The sequence below is a fragment of the Akebia trifoliata genome, chromosome 12, assembly GCF_017979445.1.
Source record: "Akebia trifoliata isolate Shusen 1 chromosome 12, ASM1797944v1, whole genome shotgun sequence".
Lineage (NCBI taxonomy): Eukaryota > Viridiplantae > Streptophyta > Magnoliopsida > Ranunculales > Lardizabalaceae > Akebia > Akebia trifoliata.
The window spans coordinates 2,735,707-2,750,770 of record NC_141386.1 but is presented as its reverse complement, the minus strand read 5'-3'; the positions used below and the strand labels follow the sequence as shown (position 1 = coordinate 2,750,770).

The 15,064-nt window shown below is 42.1% G+C and overlaps 1 protein-coding gene across 1 annotated transcript; it reads right to left on the bottom strand.

Annotated features, from left to right (window-relative positions):
• Nucleotides 1-2,189: 2,189 nt before the first annotated feature.
• LOC147388596 (Alkaline-phosphatase-like family protein) lies at nucleotides 2,190-4,255 on the bottom strand. Its single transcript, XM_086419817.1, has one exon. It carries the CDS (start codon nucleotides 3,798-3,800, stop codon nucleotides 2,319-2,321), a length of 1,482 nt encoding a protein of 493 aa, XP_086275943.1. The 5' UTR covers nucleotides 3,801-4,255; the 3' UTR covers nucleotides 2,190-2,318.
• Between the last annotated feature and the right edge of the window lie 10,809 nt (nucleotides 4,256-15,064).

The window sequence follows — 15,064 nt, the reverse complement described above, 5'->3', positions numbered from 1 at the left end:
ATAATTCAATTTGTTTTATTAATTGTTTGAGGAGGTATCTTTTGTCCGGTAAGTAGAAATTAAAGCAAAGAAATACAAGAAAATAAGTTTAAGGGACAAAGCAAATTCTAATCAAACTCATTTTACATGTTTAACAACTCAATTAGTATTACATATACATACAAAGATTTCATACCCCAATGTACATATATTGCCTCAAGACACTAATTGTACTGGTATTCCTAACTAAGTGGTTAGATACCCATACTCCACTGGAGGTCTGGAAATACCAAGAGCCTGCTTACATCTGTTTCGGACGAGTATTTAGTCATGAGAGCAGAAAGAGGTAAAGCTAATTCAGGTGAGAATCGACTATATCGAACCCTTAAGAAGTAGAGAAAACATTCTTTGACATTTACTACCAATCCGTTGGGATATTTGGAAGGAAAGAAAGAAATCCATGAGTTTTCAAGGTCAAAGGAAAAAAAAAAAAAATCAATCCAAGAACTAATAATTAGTATTTTTGGTGGAATAATGCTGTTATGACCTTAAGATTGGACCTCATATCGCACACCTTGACATGAAAGTGTATGGGAACCATAGATGTTTTCCTCGAGATACAAGTGAAAAAGCATATATGGTTCCTGTACACTCTCATGTCAAGATGTGCAATATGAGGTCCAATCTTAAGGTCACTCCAGCGTGACTCTTTTTGGTATTATAGTTTCTCGGTGCAAGCTATTTGGAAAGTTAGAGGGAGTCATTGTTGAAGAATTTCTAGTTAGATGGGACTCAATGTTATGAACCTGAGGTACCTATTCAATATGATTCAGAAGAAAATAACAAAGAAAATAAAGAACAAACCAAAGAACACTAAGATTTACATGGTTTGGCAGTGAGCCTACAACCATAGATCAGATCTAATCTTCTTCACTACAAAATTAAAGGAGAACAATTCAAGAAATGAGCACTTGAGTTTTAATCTGCAACCCTCCCTATCTCACTGAAGAAAAAACACTAATCTAATTAAGAGAATGCTGAAATAGAGCTCCAAATGTATTATTGTAGGTTTATGCAACTAAATGTTGGACTTTGGTTACTTGAGTTTTCTAACAATGGAGATGCCTCACAGTAACAAAGTCCTCTAATTTTCCAGTTAATCGTCTTTCATCATAGAAAAAGAGTTATGGCAGGAGTTTTGATTTGCAAAGACCCCGCATTGGTTTTTCCGATAGGTAAAGATGAATTAAATTAATAACAAAAGGATGGTCGAGGAGACCAATCCCACAGAGTAGAAATAAGAATACAATAAAAAACATTAAGAACAACAACCCAGCACTAACTGCCCCTCCCCACATATGGTTTCATGTCAAAGGTTTGAACATATGTTATGCTAATGGCAGGCTGTCAACCACATGCAACCCTCCTTTCCAACACATCTCAGCAAATGCTTTAAAAGGGCAAAATTACAGACATTGTCTTTGAAGCTAAGGAAAACACTGTGTTTACATGGGAGAGTGTGTGTTTGGAATTATTACATTATTCTTGCTCATGTTTGATATTTTGCACTAACCTACCCAAAAAAACAGTTCACACTAATATAACACAAATACTATTTTATGCATGTTCAATGTTGAAGCCGATGAGAAGCATTTCTTTCTTGGGATTCCATTTATTTCATTTTGATACGTAAAATTTCTTTTATTAGTATATGGTTGAGATGACCAACAAAAAGAGAATACGACAACAGCCACACTACAATAACCTACGATCAAAAAATTGTAGAACCAGATGCAGAAGTGATGGTCAGGAAATACCCCAAAGTGAGCAATAAAAAAGAAGAACTTTTGAGATATTAGGAAACATGGTTATTGAGAGACATTTCGTTGCTGCATTTGTGTTTAAAATTGCATAAAGAAATGCACACTGATAATCCAAAGTCAAGTGCTAGAAAGTAATTCAACTTCAATGCTAATGTGCTTTTAATGTTTCAATAACTACAAACATGTAAGATAATAATAAAGGGTTCATATTAGCTAGGAGTTTTGGTGGGTTGATAAAAATTATGAAGTTGCAACTCACATTAGCTTGAGCATTCTCCCGACAAATTTAAATTCTTGCTACCATCAAAATCCGGCTACCAAACAAAGATTTAAGTCATGCATCTCAAATTTAATTGTGGAAAGAACATTGTAAAGGGAACTAAAAAAAACTACAAAATATAACAGATTTTTATTGAGAGTACTATTTAAGGCCTTAAGCAAACCTAATAGGAAATTACAAAACTACAACTAGAGAGACTATGTTCCATTCACTTATACATGCCTGGTTAATGAATCTCATGGGCTAGGCAAAAGAACGGATCCTGGAAATGATGCCGACCCATTATTTGGAGCTCCTTGTATGTTCAGAATTGATGTGATCAAATTGTAAATTTGAACATTCTCAAATGACGGTACCTTGCGACCCCTCGCAAACTGAGGACCGTGGCCGATAAAAATGGACCTCATGGAGAAGAAAGCATTATCATAACCATGTGCTCCTCCACATTCTTTCCCCTTCGAATTCTTTTGCTCCACCTTAAACCCTTCTTCAATTAGTCCAATTATTGGTGGGATACGATCACTTGCAGAGTAATGAAGTCGATCAGGTAAATCTTCCTTGAGAAACACTCTCAATTTCATCCCATTATCGACTTTTCCCGACCTCAATCCATCCATCATCTTAGCTACAACGTCCGAAGGAGAAACTCCAGCAGGAGGCTTAATCGAAAGCAATGGACTATAAGATTGGATCCAATACGCAGGAATTTCAATCCATGGCGCCAAATCTTCAAGAAAGATGAGTTTTTTATCACAGGTACTGACCATCCCATGATCACCCACCATAATTATCGTTACATCCTCGAAAACCCCTCTTTTCTCTAGGCCTTGAATCAACCTCCCAATCATTCTATCAATGTTAGCAACTGCTTCTGTGATCTCCGGATCATCGGGTCCAACTTGGTGGCCTTGATGATCCGGGTCCTCAAAGTACAAAGTCATAAACACGGGAATCTCATCAATTGGAAGATCAAAGTATTCTAAAACAGTATCGACTCGTTCTTCAAATGGAACAGAACCATTATAATGTTTACAGAATTTCAAAGGGCAAGTCCAAGAACCTTTGTTTACCTCCGAACCGACCCAGAAGTACGTGGCGGCCTGGAGTCCTTGATTAGCCACAGTTTCCCACAACGGTTCGCCTAACCACCATTTGGGTTCATGGCTCGACTTTGTAAATTTTTCACCCGTGTCAGGATCGTAGAAATAATTGTTTATGATGCCATGGTAGGCAGGGTAGAGACCAGTGACAATGGAGTAATGGTTTGGGAATGTTAAAGTTGGGAAAACTGGGATCAAACCCGTCTCTGCTTCGGTCCCATTAGCAATTAGTCGGCCAATATTGGGTGTTGGGATTTTGAATTGGTACCCAAATCGGAAACCGTCCGAAGAAATTAAGATAACAACGGGTCGGTGAAGCTTCGTAAGGGGACGGACAATGGATTGAAGGGGATTTGGGGATTGGGGAGATTGAGCAAAAGAGGAGGAGAAGAAGAGGAAAGCGAAGGCGATGGAGGCGGCGAGGGAGATGCAAGTGATGAAGATGAGGGAAATGAAGAGAAGGGTTGTTGTTGGTTTTTGAGGAGGAGGAGGGGTTGATGAGGAGTCTGTATTGTTGGAAGAGAGAAGAGCTGTTGATGGGTTTGGAGGATCTTCTTCTAGTGTTGATGTAGATGAAGGTTTTGATGGGGTTAAGATAGAAAGAGAAGCAGTACCCATTGATAGATTCTTTTGCTTCTCTTCCCCACTCTTTCTCTTGGAATAAAAAAAGGATTTTTTTAGCCAAAAAGAAAAGATTTCAGGGATCTGGAGTATGGGTTATGTTCTTTGTTGGTGGGTGGGTTTAGAGAGAAGATTTCTGCAACTACAAGGATTGAGAAGCAATACCCATGGACAGATTCTTTTGCTTTTCTCTCTCTAAAAAAACAGGAATTTTGAAGCAAAAAAAGAGAAGATCTAAGGGATCTGGAACTTGGGTTGTGTTTAATGTTGGTGGGTTTAGATAGAAGATATCTCCAAACAAGAGGATTAGAAAAATTGAAGAACTTGTGAGATGCGAACGAGAGATAGAGAAAGAGTAAAACCCAAGTAGTGATTTTGAAAGAGAGAGAGAATTGGAGTAGAATGGAAGGCTGTGTGGTTGCTGTTAATTGTAGTTGTTGTTAGGTTGCAGTCGAAAAACAACAAAGAAAGAAAAAAACGTGGGTTGTGGACTCAGGGTCATGTGATGTGATTGGTCGATTGACCTTGATTCCGGATACTGTGAGGAAAACTTTAGCGAGCAAAAATAAAATAAAATAAAATTGCTTGCAGAGTCATTCCTTGGTTTGGCATATTCTGGAGCCTGGACGACTGATCCAAGATTGCTTAGGCATATTCTGGGTCTAAGCAATCTATCATGTTACAATTATTATAGGCATTTTAGTAAAATCCCTCGTAAAATAGGTGATATTTGGATCCCATGAAATGCAAGATGAGATTTATCCTTTGGACTTTTATTGACCTAAGTCAAGCCATTAAAAAAAAAAATTGTCTCTAATCTTTTAAAAGGGAATGTTAAATATCTAAATATCTTCATGTAGTTGTAATTATAAAACGGAAATGCTAACACCCAATACGTTATGTGAATGTTAGCATTTGTCCAATACTTTTTTTCTTTAATAATATTTTTCATCGTTTTGTCTTTTAGTAAAAAAAATAAGAGTCTATTAGTCTTTTATATAATAAATACATGTTTACGTAATAAATATTATAAGTATTTAAATATTTTAAATTAAATATTTTTTTGTAATAAATACTTTGACAATTAATATCAACATAATAAATGCATTTATTAATGGCATAATAAATATATTTATTATGTAAAAGACTAATATGTTCTTCTTGTCTTCCAGCAATTTCAAAGGTCAAACTCTATAGGCGGTCACTAAAAATTGGCATTCAATTCCTTCATTCACCATGTGTGGGCTGAGTGATGTAAGAGGATCTTCCAAAATAAACTACAACCCATTTGAGCTTGTAGAGACTATGATAGTTAAAGATATTCGAATGGGACTTCAAATCATCAAAGCCTCTATGAGAGACAACCCATTTTCTAAAGCCTTTATGGACTTGTGGAACCTGGCTCCTCCTAAGTACATGGTTAGAGTGCCTCTAAAATGCAACCTCCAGAGCACTGGTTTGTGTTTAACATCAATGAGTCTCTAAGAGGTGACAGGGAAAGAGAATGAGCTATTATCAGAGACAATGGTGGCAAGACAGTGAAAACTCTAAGAGAGCAAAACCAAGGAGGGATAGTTTTATACCATGAGCTTCAAACAATTCTCAAGAGAATGACAATGGTGGAAGAGGAAAACATCCAAGTGCTAGAAATAAGAACTGACTCTAAATTGACTATCAATTGCATTAAGGGGGAGGAAGCAATCCCATGGAGAGAAGAAATGCTGGTTAAAGCCATTAAGACAAAAGGGAGCTACTTCCGAATAATCGAGTTCACCTTTTGCTATGGAGAATGCAACAAAGCTGTCAACTTTCTTGTTTCGTTCCTTCCATTTTTAGGCAAACTTATTTTTTAGCATAAGGACCTCCCTCAGTAGTTGGTGTAGACACCCGAATTTGAGCGGGCCCTCGACGTAAGATACCCCCAAAAATCGAAAATTGGAATGGGCCCTGAAGCCCAAACCTACACGAAATCCAATACGTTTCAATTAATAAATGTTCGAGGCCATTCACGTGGCCCATGGACCCGCACACCTCACCACTCTCAAAATCCGTCCAACTCAAGCCCAATTCAACATAAACCCAACTCAACACTATTCTATCTAAGTCCACAACCCTACCCAATCCATTACTAAAGCCCAAAGCCCAATCCACTACCCAAACTCAATCTAACCCATCATCATCTCATCAAACCAATCACCAAGAGATGACACATGTCATCATCTCCTTCCACCTCCCTCATCTAATCAACTCAACCCATAAACCCTACCCTAACCTAATCTATTCCCCATCCTCTCATCCTCAACAACCCACAACTCAACCCATAAACCCTACCCTAACCTAATCTATTCCCCATCCTCTCATCCTCAACAACCCACAACTCAACCCATACCCTATACACCCTAACCTATCCCTCATCCTTTAACCACCCACATCACAACCCATATCTCCCACACCTCAACCATCACTTTCCCTTAAAACACTCCCATAAAATCACCTCAACCCATACCTCAACCCATACCTCCCATACTCTTCTCTCTAATCATCCAACCACCATCACCAATCAACTAATCTCTTCATCCCTACATTTGCCACATGTCATCATCCCTTCAATCCTCTCAAAATCAAACCAATCACAACTCATCTCTCCAAATCAAACACCATACTTCTTCAACCATCTCAACACTCCTCCTCCAAACAACTCCCTTACACCACCACTCCTCCCATCAACCATCACTCATCTCACCCCACCAAACACTCTACCCAAATGGATTTGGGTAAGATCCAAACCATTTGGGTTAAAACACAACCCATTTCCCTCATTACAAAACTACCCTTATTTCTCCTTCAAATTTCATACCCCTCTCCTCTCAAACCCATGCCATTATCCATTATTCTCTTCATTCACCCCATTATACCCTCAAAATACCTCTCCAACCTCTATAAAAACCCCTCCATTCTCCCCTCACCACACCTAATGAAATTTTTATAAAAATCCTCCAAAATTACAACCCTCTACTCTACTCTACTCTACTCTCAATACCTCACTCTCAACTCAACTCAATCTTCTACAACCTTAAGCAAGTCCGAGTCAACTCAAAAGAAGAATATCAAGAAAAGCTTTGAAGATCAAGATTAGGACAAGGTGGGTTTGAAAAAGGACCATCCCCTCTAACCCCCACTTCAACTCTCCCCTCTCTCTACACCTTGCACACACCACAATGATTTGAGTCCTTCAAGGGCCCCTTTTTCAATAAGGGTGCTCTCAATGGACTAAATCAATATCAAAGCCCCTCACACTTGAGGGTACACATCAAATTATTTTTCATTTATTTTCTTTTATTTTAAAAATAACCGAATCCGAGGTTACCACGTTACGTGGATGGAGTAGGGTGCCTAACACCTTCCCTACTCCATAAATGGACCCCCTTACCTTTGAATCAAGGTTGGATCAAATATGTACCCTATCCATACGAGAGTCATCAACATGTCAAAATGCCATGTTTTCAAAGAAAACAATTTCGGGTGACCATTCACACCTCTTTCCGAAAATGAATGGTGGCGACTCCAAAACACCCCAAAGTGGAGGGATGTTTTAAAAATATTTAAAATCCCGTGTCCACAGCTTGGCGACTCCACTGGGGATGCAAGACTAGTGGGTCCGACCCTCTTTTGATTCGGTCATTATTTCTAAAAACAAAAAAAAAAATGTGTGTCTTCATTTCCGTATTTGTGCTTACCTTCTAACATTTTTCATGTCTCTTTTTTTTATTCTTATTTTCATTGGAGAATGCTTGTAATATTTACTTATTTCGTGCTTTGTATATGTGTTTTATTTTGTTGGGCAAAGGATGTAAGGATGGATACAATTCAAAGAATGCACGCACATGCACATGCGACTCACACCCCTATGCATAAGCCACCCCTCCTCCTCTTTAAATTTCTAACCCCGGATGCCGGTACTCTCAAGCCCCCGAGATCGCTATTTTGGGTGGCTGGGAGGAGAACATCCACCCCATTCACCAACCTAAGATGTGTGCACTTTTGTGTCCATCAAGGTTTGAAGAATGGGTAGCCGAAAAACCACCCACAAACCGCATGCATCGAAGCGTAATTAATAGACAAAGGACACTAAGGCTTACAAAACTAATTCCGTATCCATCCCATGTTCATATGTGATGTAATTTTTTTTTTAAGCCCACGAAGGCAAGTTGTATAGATTTTAGGATTTTTTACTTTGTTCTCGTTCATATGTCCCCCTAGGTAAAAGGGGGAAATCTGTTTTTTTTTTATGCTATCATGTGCATCATCAAAAAAAAAAAAAAGGGTGACATTTTTGTGGCCCAAGCCAAAAGACAGAGGCTATGTGCCTCAAAATCCAAAAAAACATGGCTAAAATGGGATGAGGATAAAAAACAGAGCAAGGTTGGAAGGCCAGAAAAGGTTCTGGTCCGTGCTTGAAGCACGGACTCAAGAAATATTGTTAAGTCCGTGGTTATAAAACGGACTGGACATATTTTCTTAAGTCCGTGCATGAAGCACGGACCAGCCAAAAACAGTTAGGTCCGTGCTTGAAAAACGGACCCAAAAAAAAAAAAAAAATTCGATGTTCTGGTCCGTACTTGAAGCACGGACCAGCCAAAAAGTGTTAGGTCCGTGCATGAAAAACGGACCCAAAAAAAAAAAAAAATTTTGATGTTCTGGTCCGTACTTGAAGCACGGACCAGCCAAAAAATGCTTGGTCCGTACTTGAAAAACGGATCCTGAAAAAAAAAAAAAAAAAAAAAAATTTTTTTTTCTCATTTTGCTCCTTATGTCAGTCTTGACAACTTTTCTTCTCGAAGTTTTTTTTATTTTGAGTTTTAAAGCTTGAAAACGATCAAATGATTCACTTTATTATAAAACTCAGGGCCTACCACTTGTAATCGATCTCGCTCCAAACGAATTTTGCCCAACGCGGCTCACTATCAATCTCGATCATAATCAAACTTGCCCTTCATCGAGTGTTCATTTCAAACTGGGTCCACAACCCAGATCCATTCCAAACTGGGTCCACGACCCAGATCCATATCCAACTGGGTTCCCAACCCAGATCCATGTCCAACTGGGTCCACGACCCAGATCCATATCAAACTGGGTCCACGACCCAGATCCACTTCAAAACGGGTCCACGACCCAGATCCGTTTCCAACTGGGTTCCTAACCCAGATCCATGTCCAACTGGGTCCACGACCCAGGTCCATATCAAACTGGGTCCACGACCCAGATCCATATCAAACTGGGTCCATGACCCAGATCCGTTCCAACTGGGTCCACGACCCAGATCCATATCAAACTGGGTCCACGACCCAGATCACTTCAAAACGGGTCCACGACCCAGATCCGTTTCCAACTGGGTTCCCAACCCAGATCCATGTCCAACTGGGTCCACGACCCAGATCCATATCAAACTGGGTCCACGACCCAGATCCATATCAAACTGGGTCCATGACCCAGATCCAATCAAACTGGGTCCACGACCCAGATCCATTTCAGCTGGGCATGACCCAGATCCACTTCAACTGGGTCCACGACCCAGATCCAATCCAACTGGGTCCACGACCCAGATCCACTTCAACTGGGTCTACGACCCAGATCCATATCAAACTGGGTCCACGACCCAGACCCATTTCAAACTGGGTCTACGACCCAGATCCGTTTCCATCTGGGTCTACGACCCAGATCCAATCAACTGGGTTCCCGACCCAGATCCATGTCCAACTGGGTCCACGACCCAGATCCATATCAATCTGGGTCTACGACCCAGATCCACTTCAACTGGGTCCACAACAAATCAAGTCCACGACCCATAGCGAATCAAGTTTATGATCCATCTATGATCTAATAAAAATAACAACCAATCAATCGACTCAAACACATTCAACTTTTTCAAAAAAAAAAAAAAAAAAAAAGATGTTAACAAAGCACCAATTGCAGTCCTTGATCAAAGTCGGTGCCTAGAAAGATCTTACCCTGTTGATACGAGGGGGATAGACTACGTCTATTCAGGGAACAAGGTGATTTAAGAGTGCCATTGTGCGCCGCCTCTTCCTTGGAGATCCGCCTGGCCGACGATGATTTCAGAGAACTGAATTGGGGGCTGCCAAAAATACGGGTTATTCTAACTCAGTTTGTCTCAGAAATTTCTTTTCAAAATGTTTTCCCGACTCCGTGTCGATGCCAGTCCCGTGCTGATGAAATTACCTTTTTCAAAAACGTTTACCGACTCCGTGTCGATGCCAGCCCCGTGCTGAGGAAATTACCTTTTAAAAAAAAAAAAAAATGTTTTACCGACTCCGTGTCGATGCCAGCCCCGTGCTGATGTAATTTCTTTTCAAAATATTTTCCCGACTCCGTGTCGATGCCAGCTCCGTGCTGAGGTAATTTCTTTTTAAAAAAAAAAAAAAAAAAAAATGTCTTACCAACTCCGCGTCGATGCCAGCTCCGCGCTGATGTAATTTCGTTTAAAAATGTTTTACCGACTCCGTGTCGATGCCAGCCCCGTGCTGATGTAATTTCTTTTCAAAATGTTTTCCCGACTCCGTGTCGATGCCAGTCCCGTGCTGATGAAATTACCTTTTTCAAAAACGTTTACCGACTCCGTGTCGATGCCAGCCCCGTGCTGAGGAAATTACCTTTAAAAAAAAAAAAAAAAAAATGTTTTACCGACTCCGTGTCGATGCCAGCCCCATGCTGATGTAATTTCTTTTCAAAATGTTTTCCCGACTCCGTGTCGATGCCAGCTCCGTGCTGAGGTAATTTCTTGTTTAAAAAAAAAAAAAAAAAAAAATGTGTCTTACCGACTCCGCGTCGATGCCAGCTCCGCGCTGATGTAATTTCGTTTCAAAATGTTTTCCCGACTCCGTGTCGATGCCAGCTCCATGCTGAGGTAATTTCTTTTCAAAATACCTTACCGACTCCGTGTCGATGCCAGCTCCGTGCTGATGTAATTTATTTTCAAACCGTTTTACCGACTCCGTGTCGATGCCAGCTCCGTGCTGATGTAATTTCTTTTCGAAATGTTTTCCCGACTCCGTGTCGATGCCAGCCCCGTGCTGAGGAAATTACCTTTTTTTTTAAAAAAAAAAAAATGTTTTACCGACCCCGTGTCGATGCCAGCTTCGCGCTGATGTAATTATTTTCTCTCAAAAACAATCCAGCTCCGCGCTGACGAACCGTATTTTCAAGCTCACCTAACTAAATTTCCATTTTTGAGTACCATCCCATAATAATTACCGGACCTAATAAAACATCATGCATTTTCCTTTTTGTAAATAAGATAGTAACACTTGGTCTTCTGTACCCACAGGTGGCCAAACGAAAAAAGTACAAACTTCCTGAGAAGCCTCCATACTTTCTCCGATCATCTTCATCAACTATGAGTAACTCAGATGAACCACAACCTGCTACAAATGAACTGGCCGAAGCTAATGCAATGATAGCAAAGCTGTTAGAGACAACGAAAAGGCAGGAACAAATCTTGGCGGCAGTCTTGAGTAACACTAATTTTCTGCAAGCACAGGCAACTCAGCATCAAGCATCCGGGTCAAACCCCGAACCCCCTGAGCAAATACGACCAGACCAACAAACCACCCCACCTCCTACTGTGCCAATATATCAGGGTCCTCCGCTCTATATACCACAGAACCCACCACCTCCCGTGATGATCCCAGATGACGAGTGTGACTTTAGGGCTCCTGAAGCTAAGAGTGCTACTGACGACAAAATGGCCCGACAGATTGAATCTCTCCAAGAGGAAATGCGACGGATGAAAGGCACAAATACTCTGGGAGGAACAAGATTCAGGGACCTATGCTTCTATCCCAACGCACAGCTGCCGGCCAAGTTTAAATGCCCGGAATTTGAGAAATATAATGGTGTTGGGTGTCCTCTGTCACACCTCAAATTATATTGTGGATCAATGTGCCAGTATGGCGAGGATGATAGACTATTGGTGCAACTTTTCCAAAGAAGCTTAACAGGACCGGCCCTTAAATGGTTCTCAGGATTGGACCATACCCTCATCAAGAGTTGGCAGGATTTAGCAGAAATGTTCTGGCACAATTATCGGTTCAATACAGATGTGGGTCTGGATCGGAATGATATGGCTAAGATGACGAGGAAACATAAAGAAACAGTGAAAGAATATGCCCAGAGATGGCGGGAGTCCGCTTCACAAGTACGGCCCGCAATGACCGAACAGGAGATGAACACTACGTTTATCTCAACACTGGGGCATGCCTTTTACACTCATTTGGTTGGACACACTACAGGCACATTCTCGAATTTAGTTCAAGTGGCAGACCGGGTCGAGGACGGGATCCGAACCGGTCTAATATTTGACTTTACAGCCTTGAGTGCAGCAGCGGGGACCTCGGCACAAAAGAAATCAGTGCCTTTTGTCAAGAAGAAAGAGGATACCCAAGTCAATAATGTACAACCCAGCCAACCTCTCATCATTCAAGCACCAGCTCAGCGGCCACAGGCACCCCAGGCACATTGGGCGCCAGTACCTCGAGCTGCCTGGGCTCCAGCACCGCAGAATCCCTTCCGGACAGTTCCTCCACAAGCGCAGCAGGCACCACTATATGGACAGAACCAGCAGGCACCACTGTATGGGCAGAATCAACAAGCAAGACCGAACAAGGTTAATAGAGTGTTTACCAGGCTACCCATGACATTATCTGAGTTACTGCCAATCTTGCTCAAAGGTGAGTATCTTGTCAAACGTCCACCAAATCCTGAAGCTGCCAAAGGGCCAGGGTACAACCCCAATTTGATTTGTGAATTTCATATGGGTGCACCGGGGCACTCGACAGACCAATGCTGGCAGCTCAAACATCAGGTACAGAACTTGATTGACAAGAAGGCTCTTATCCTGGATGGGCCTCCCAACCCACCCCAACAACAGAATATCAATCAAAACCCCCTACCTACTCATAACGGGGAGGGGAGGGGAGTGGGCACAGGGTAAATGTCATTTGTGGAGAACTCGACTTCAATCCCTCGGATCTGATAGCACCTATCGGGTCCAAAATCAGGGTCCATCTAACTCAAGGATCAGAAGCACCAACAGTCAGCACAGTCAACCATTACACAACCAACTCACCCCAAAATTCACTACCACTCAGATTAGCCGACCTCACCATCCATCCCACTCATCAAAATGCTACTACCCAACCTCCTTTAGTCATACCTTACGGATCACCCCATCATCAAAATTCAACCAGGCCTCCCCTTGTTATACCCTACGCACCACCATATTCCCAAGGATCAACTCGACCCCCCCTCCATATACCGTATACTTCATCTCCACGTCCACCACTCGTCATTCCATATACTCCATCGACTCCTCACATAACTTCCCCTACCATCACTACACCCAAATCATCACCACCCCCTCTCATTCTCAATATGAAACCCGATCCACCCCCCATGACCATACATTCACCTAAGCCATTCCCCTATAGCTCTATCCAGGCAGTTCCTTGGAGTTATGAGACTACCATCACCACAACCGCCGGGGTCGAAACAATGAAGAAGGCATTGGTGGCCGATATCGGTAATATGACAAAGACAGGGAGATGCAAAAAAATACCAACAAAGGGGGTAAGCATCAAGGAAAAGACTGAAGAAACGACACATGGGATAACAGAGGAGGAAAAAAGGAAGGAAAAAGGAAAGGGCAAGATGGACGAGAATGACCAGGTGAAAGCGGCAGATAAAGAAGCTGAAGCAAAAGTGACAGACAAAGAGGCCACAGACTTTATTAAGCTCATCCTCAAAAGAGAGCATAATATAATAGACAGATTGAACAAGCAGCCAGACCAAGTCAGCATCCTAGGACTAATACAAAAATCGGAAGAGTACCAAGAGGCATTGTTGAAAGTCCTAGGGGGATCACATGTACCTTCGACCACGACACCGGCCTAGTTAGAGCAAACAGTCGGCCAGATCATGGCCTCCAATCCTATTATCTTCACAGAAAATGAGTTTACACCTGAAGGAACGGGGCATGTCGAGCCACTAAACATTATGGTCATATGCAAGGGCATGATGGTTGCCAGGGTGCTGATTGACAACGGCTCAGCGCTTAATGTTTGTCCACTTGAGACCTTCCGAAAGCTGAACGCCGATTGGTCATGTGAAACCCAACAACAAGGTTGTTCGAGGGTTCGATAGTTCGAAAAGGGACTCGCTGGGCGAAGTAGAACTACCAATCACAATAGGACCTTGCACCTTTGAAGTAACGTTTGAAGTCATGGAAATACCAACGACCTTCAACTTGTTACTGGGCAGACCTTGGATCCATACCGCCGGGGCTGTGCCTTCCTCGTTGCACCAAAGAGTCAAATTTATAATGGGGCAGAGGATGATATTAGTATTGGCAGAGAACCTTATTCCAGCTGGGAGAGCCCCAGACGTGCCTTTCATTGATATCGAAATGACAAAGGACAAGGCACTCTACCATTCGTACCAATTCGCGGCTGTCAACCACATCGAGAAGGGAAAGGAGAAGGTAAAGGTAAAACTATCGAGAGCGAACATTATGGTTGGTCGGGTCATGAAAAGGGGAGGTTACCGGCCCAAGCAAGGGTTAGGACCAGGGGGAAGAGGAAGAGCTACACCAGTCGAAGCGAGCAAATATACTCCTTATTTTGGTCTAGGGTTCAGGCCCACAAAGAAAGACATAGCAGAAATGAAAGAAAAAAAGAAAGAACTTCGACTAGCAAGAAAGCAAAATCGGGAATCGAATGTCTGGAACCCGGGCCGAGTCCCTCACATTAGTGTCAGCTTCTCAAAGTCCCATATCAGACCCGACAACTTATCAGAACCACCACGGGCAAAAAGGGTAAAAATGGTAAATACAACACCACTGCACTTTCAAGAAGACTCAATCGTCGAGTCCCAATCATCCTTCGTAGAAGGCATTGACGTTTTGTTCAATGGGGACTCCGAGGAAAGTCCATCGGAGACTGCTCCAAAACCCATCAAAGTCAAAATCACTACTGACCATGGGAACAAATCGCCCTTTCCAAAGGGCATTGACTGGGCATCAGTCGTCATCCCACCGAGTTTGGGAGGGACTGTGCCCCAACCTGACAACAACAACAATCAAACGGAGATCATGGTTATCTCCGAACCATCAACCAAATCACCCAACACATCACCTTCACATCTCATCCGCCCCCTCAGAGAAGGGGAGACACTGTACAATTGGGAAG

Bases quoted from the DNA above. Each gene is read 5' to 3' on its own strand.
- LOC147388596 (XM_086419817.1), bottom strand. From the start codon at position 3,800: ATGGGTACTGCTTCTCTTTCTATCTTAACCCCATCAAAACCTTCATCT.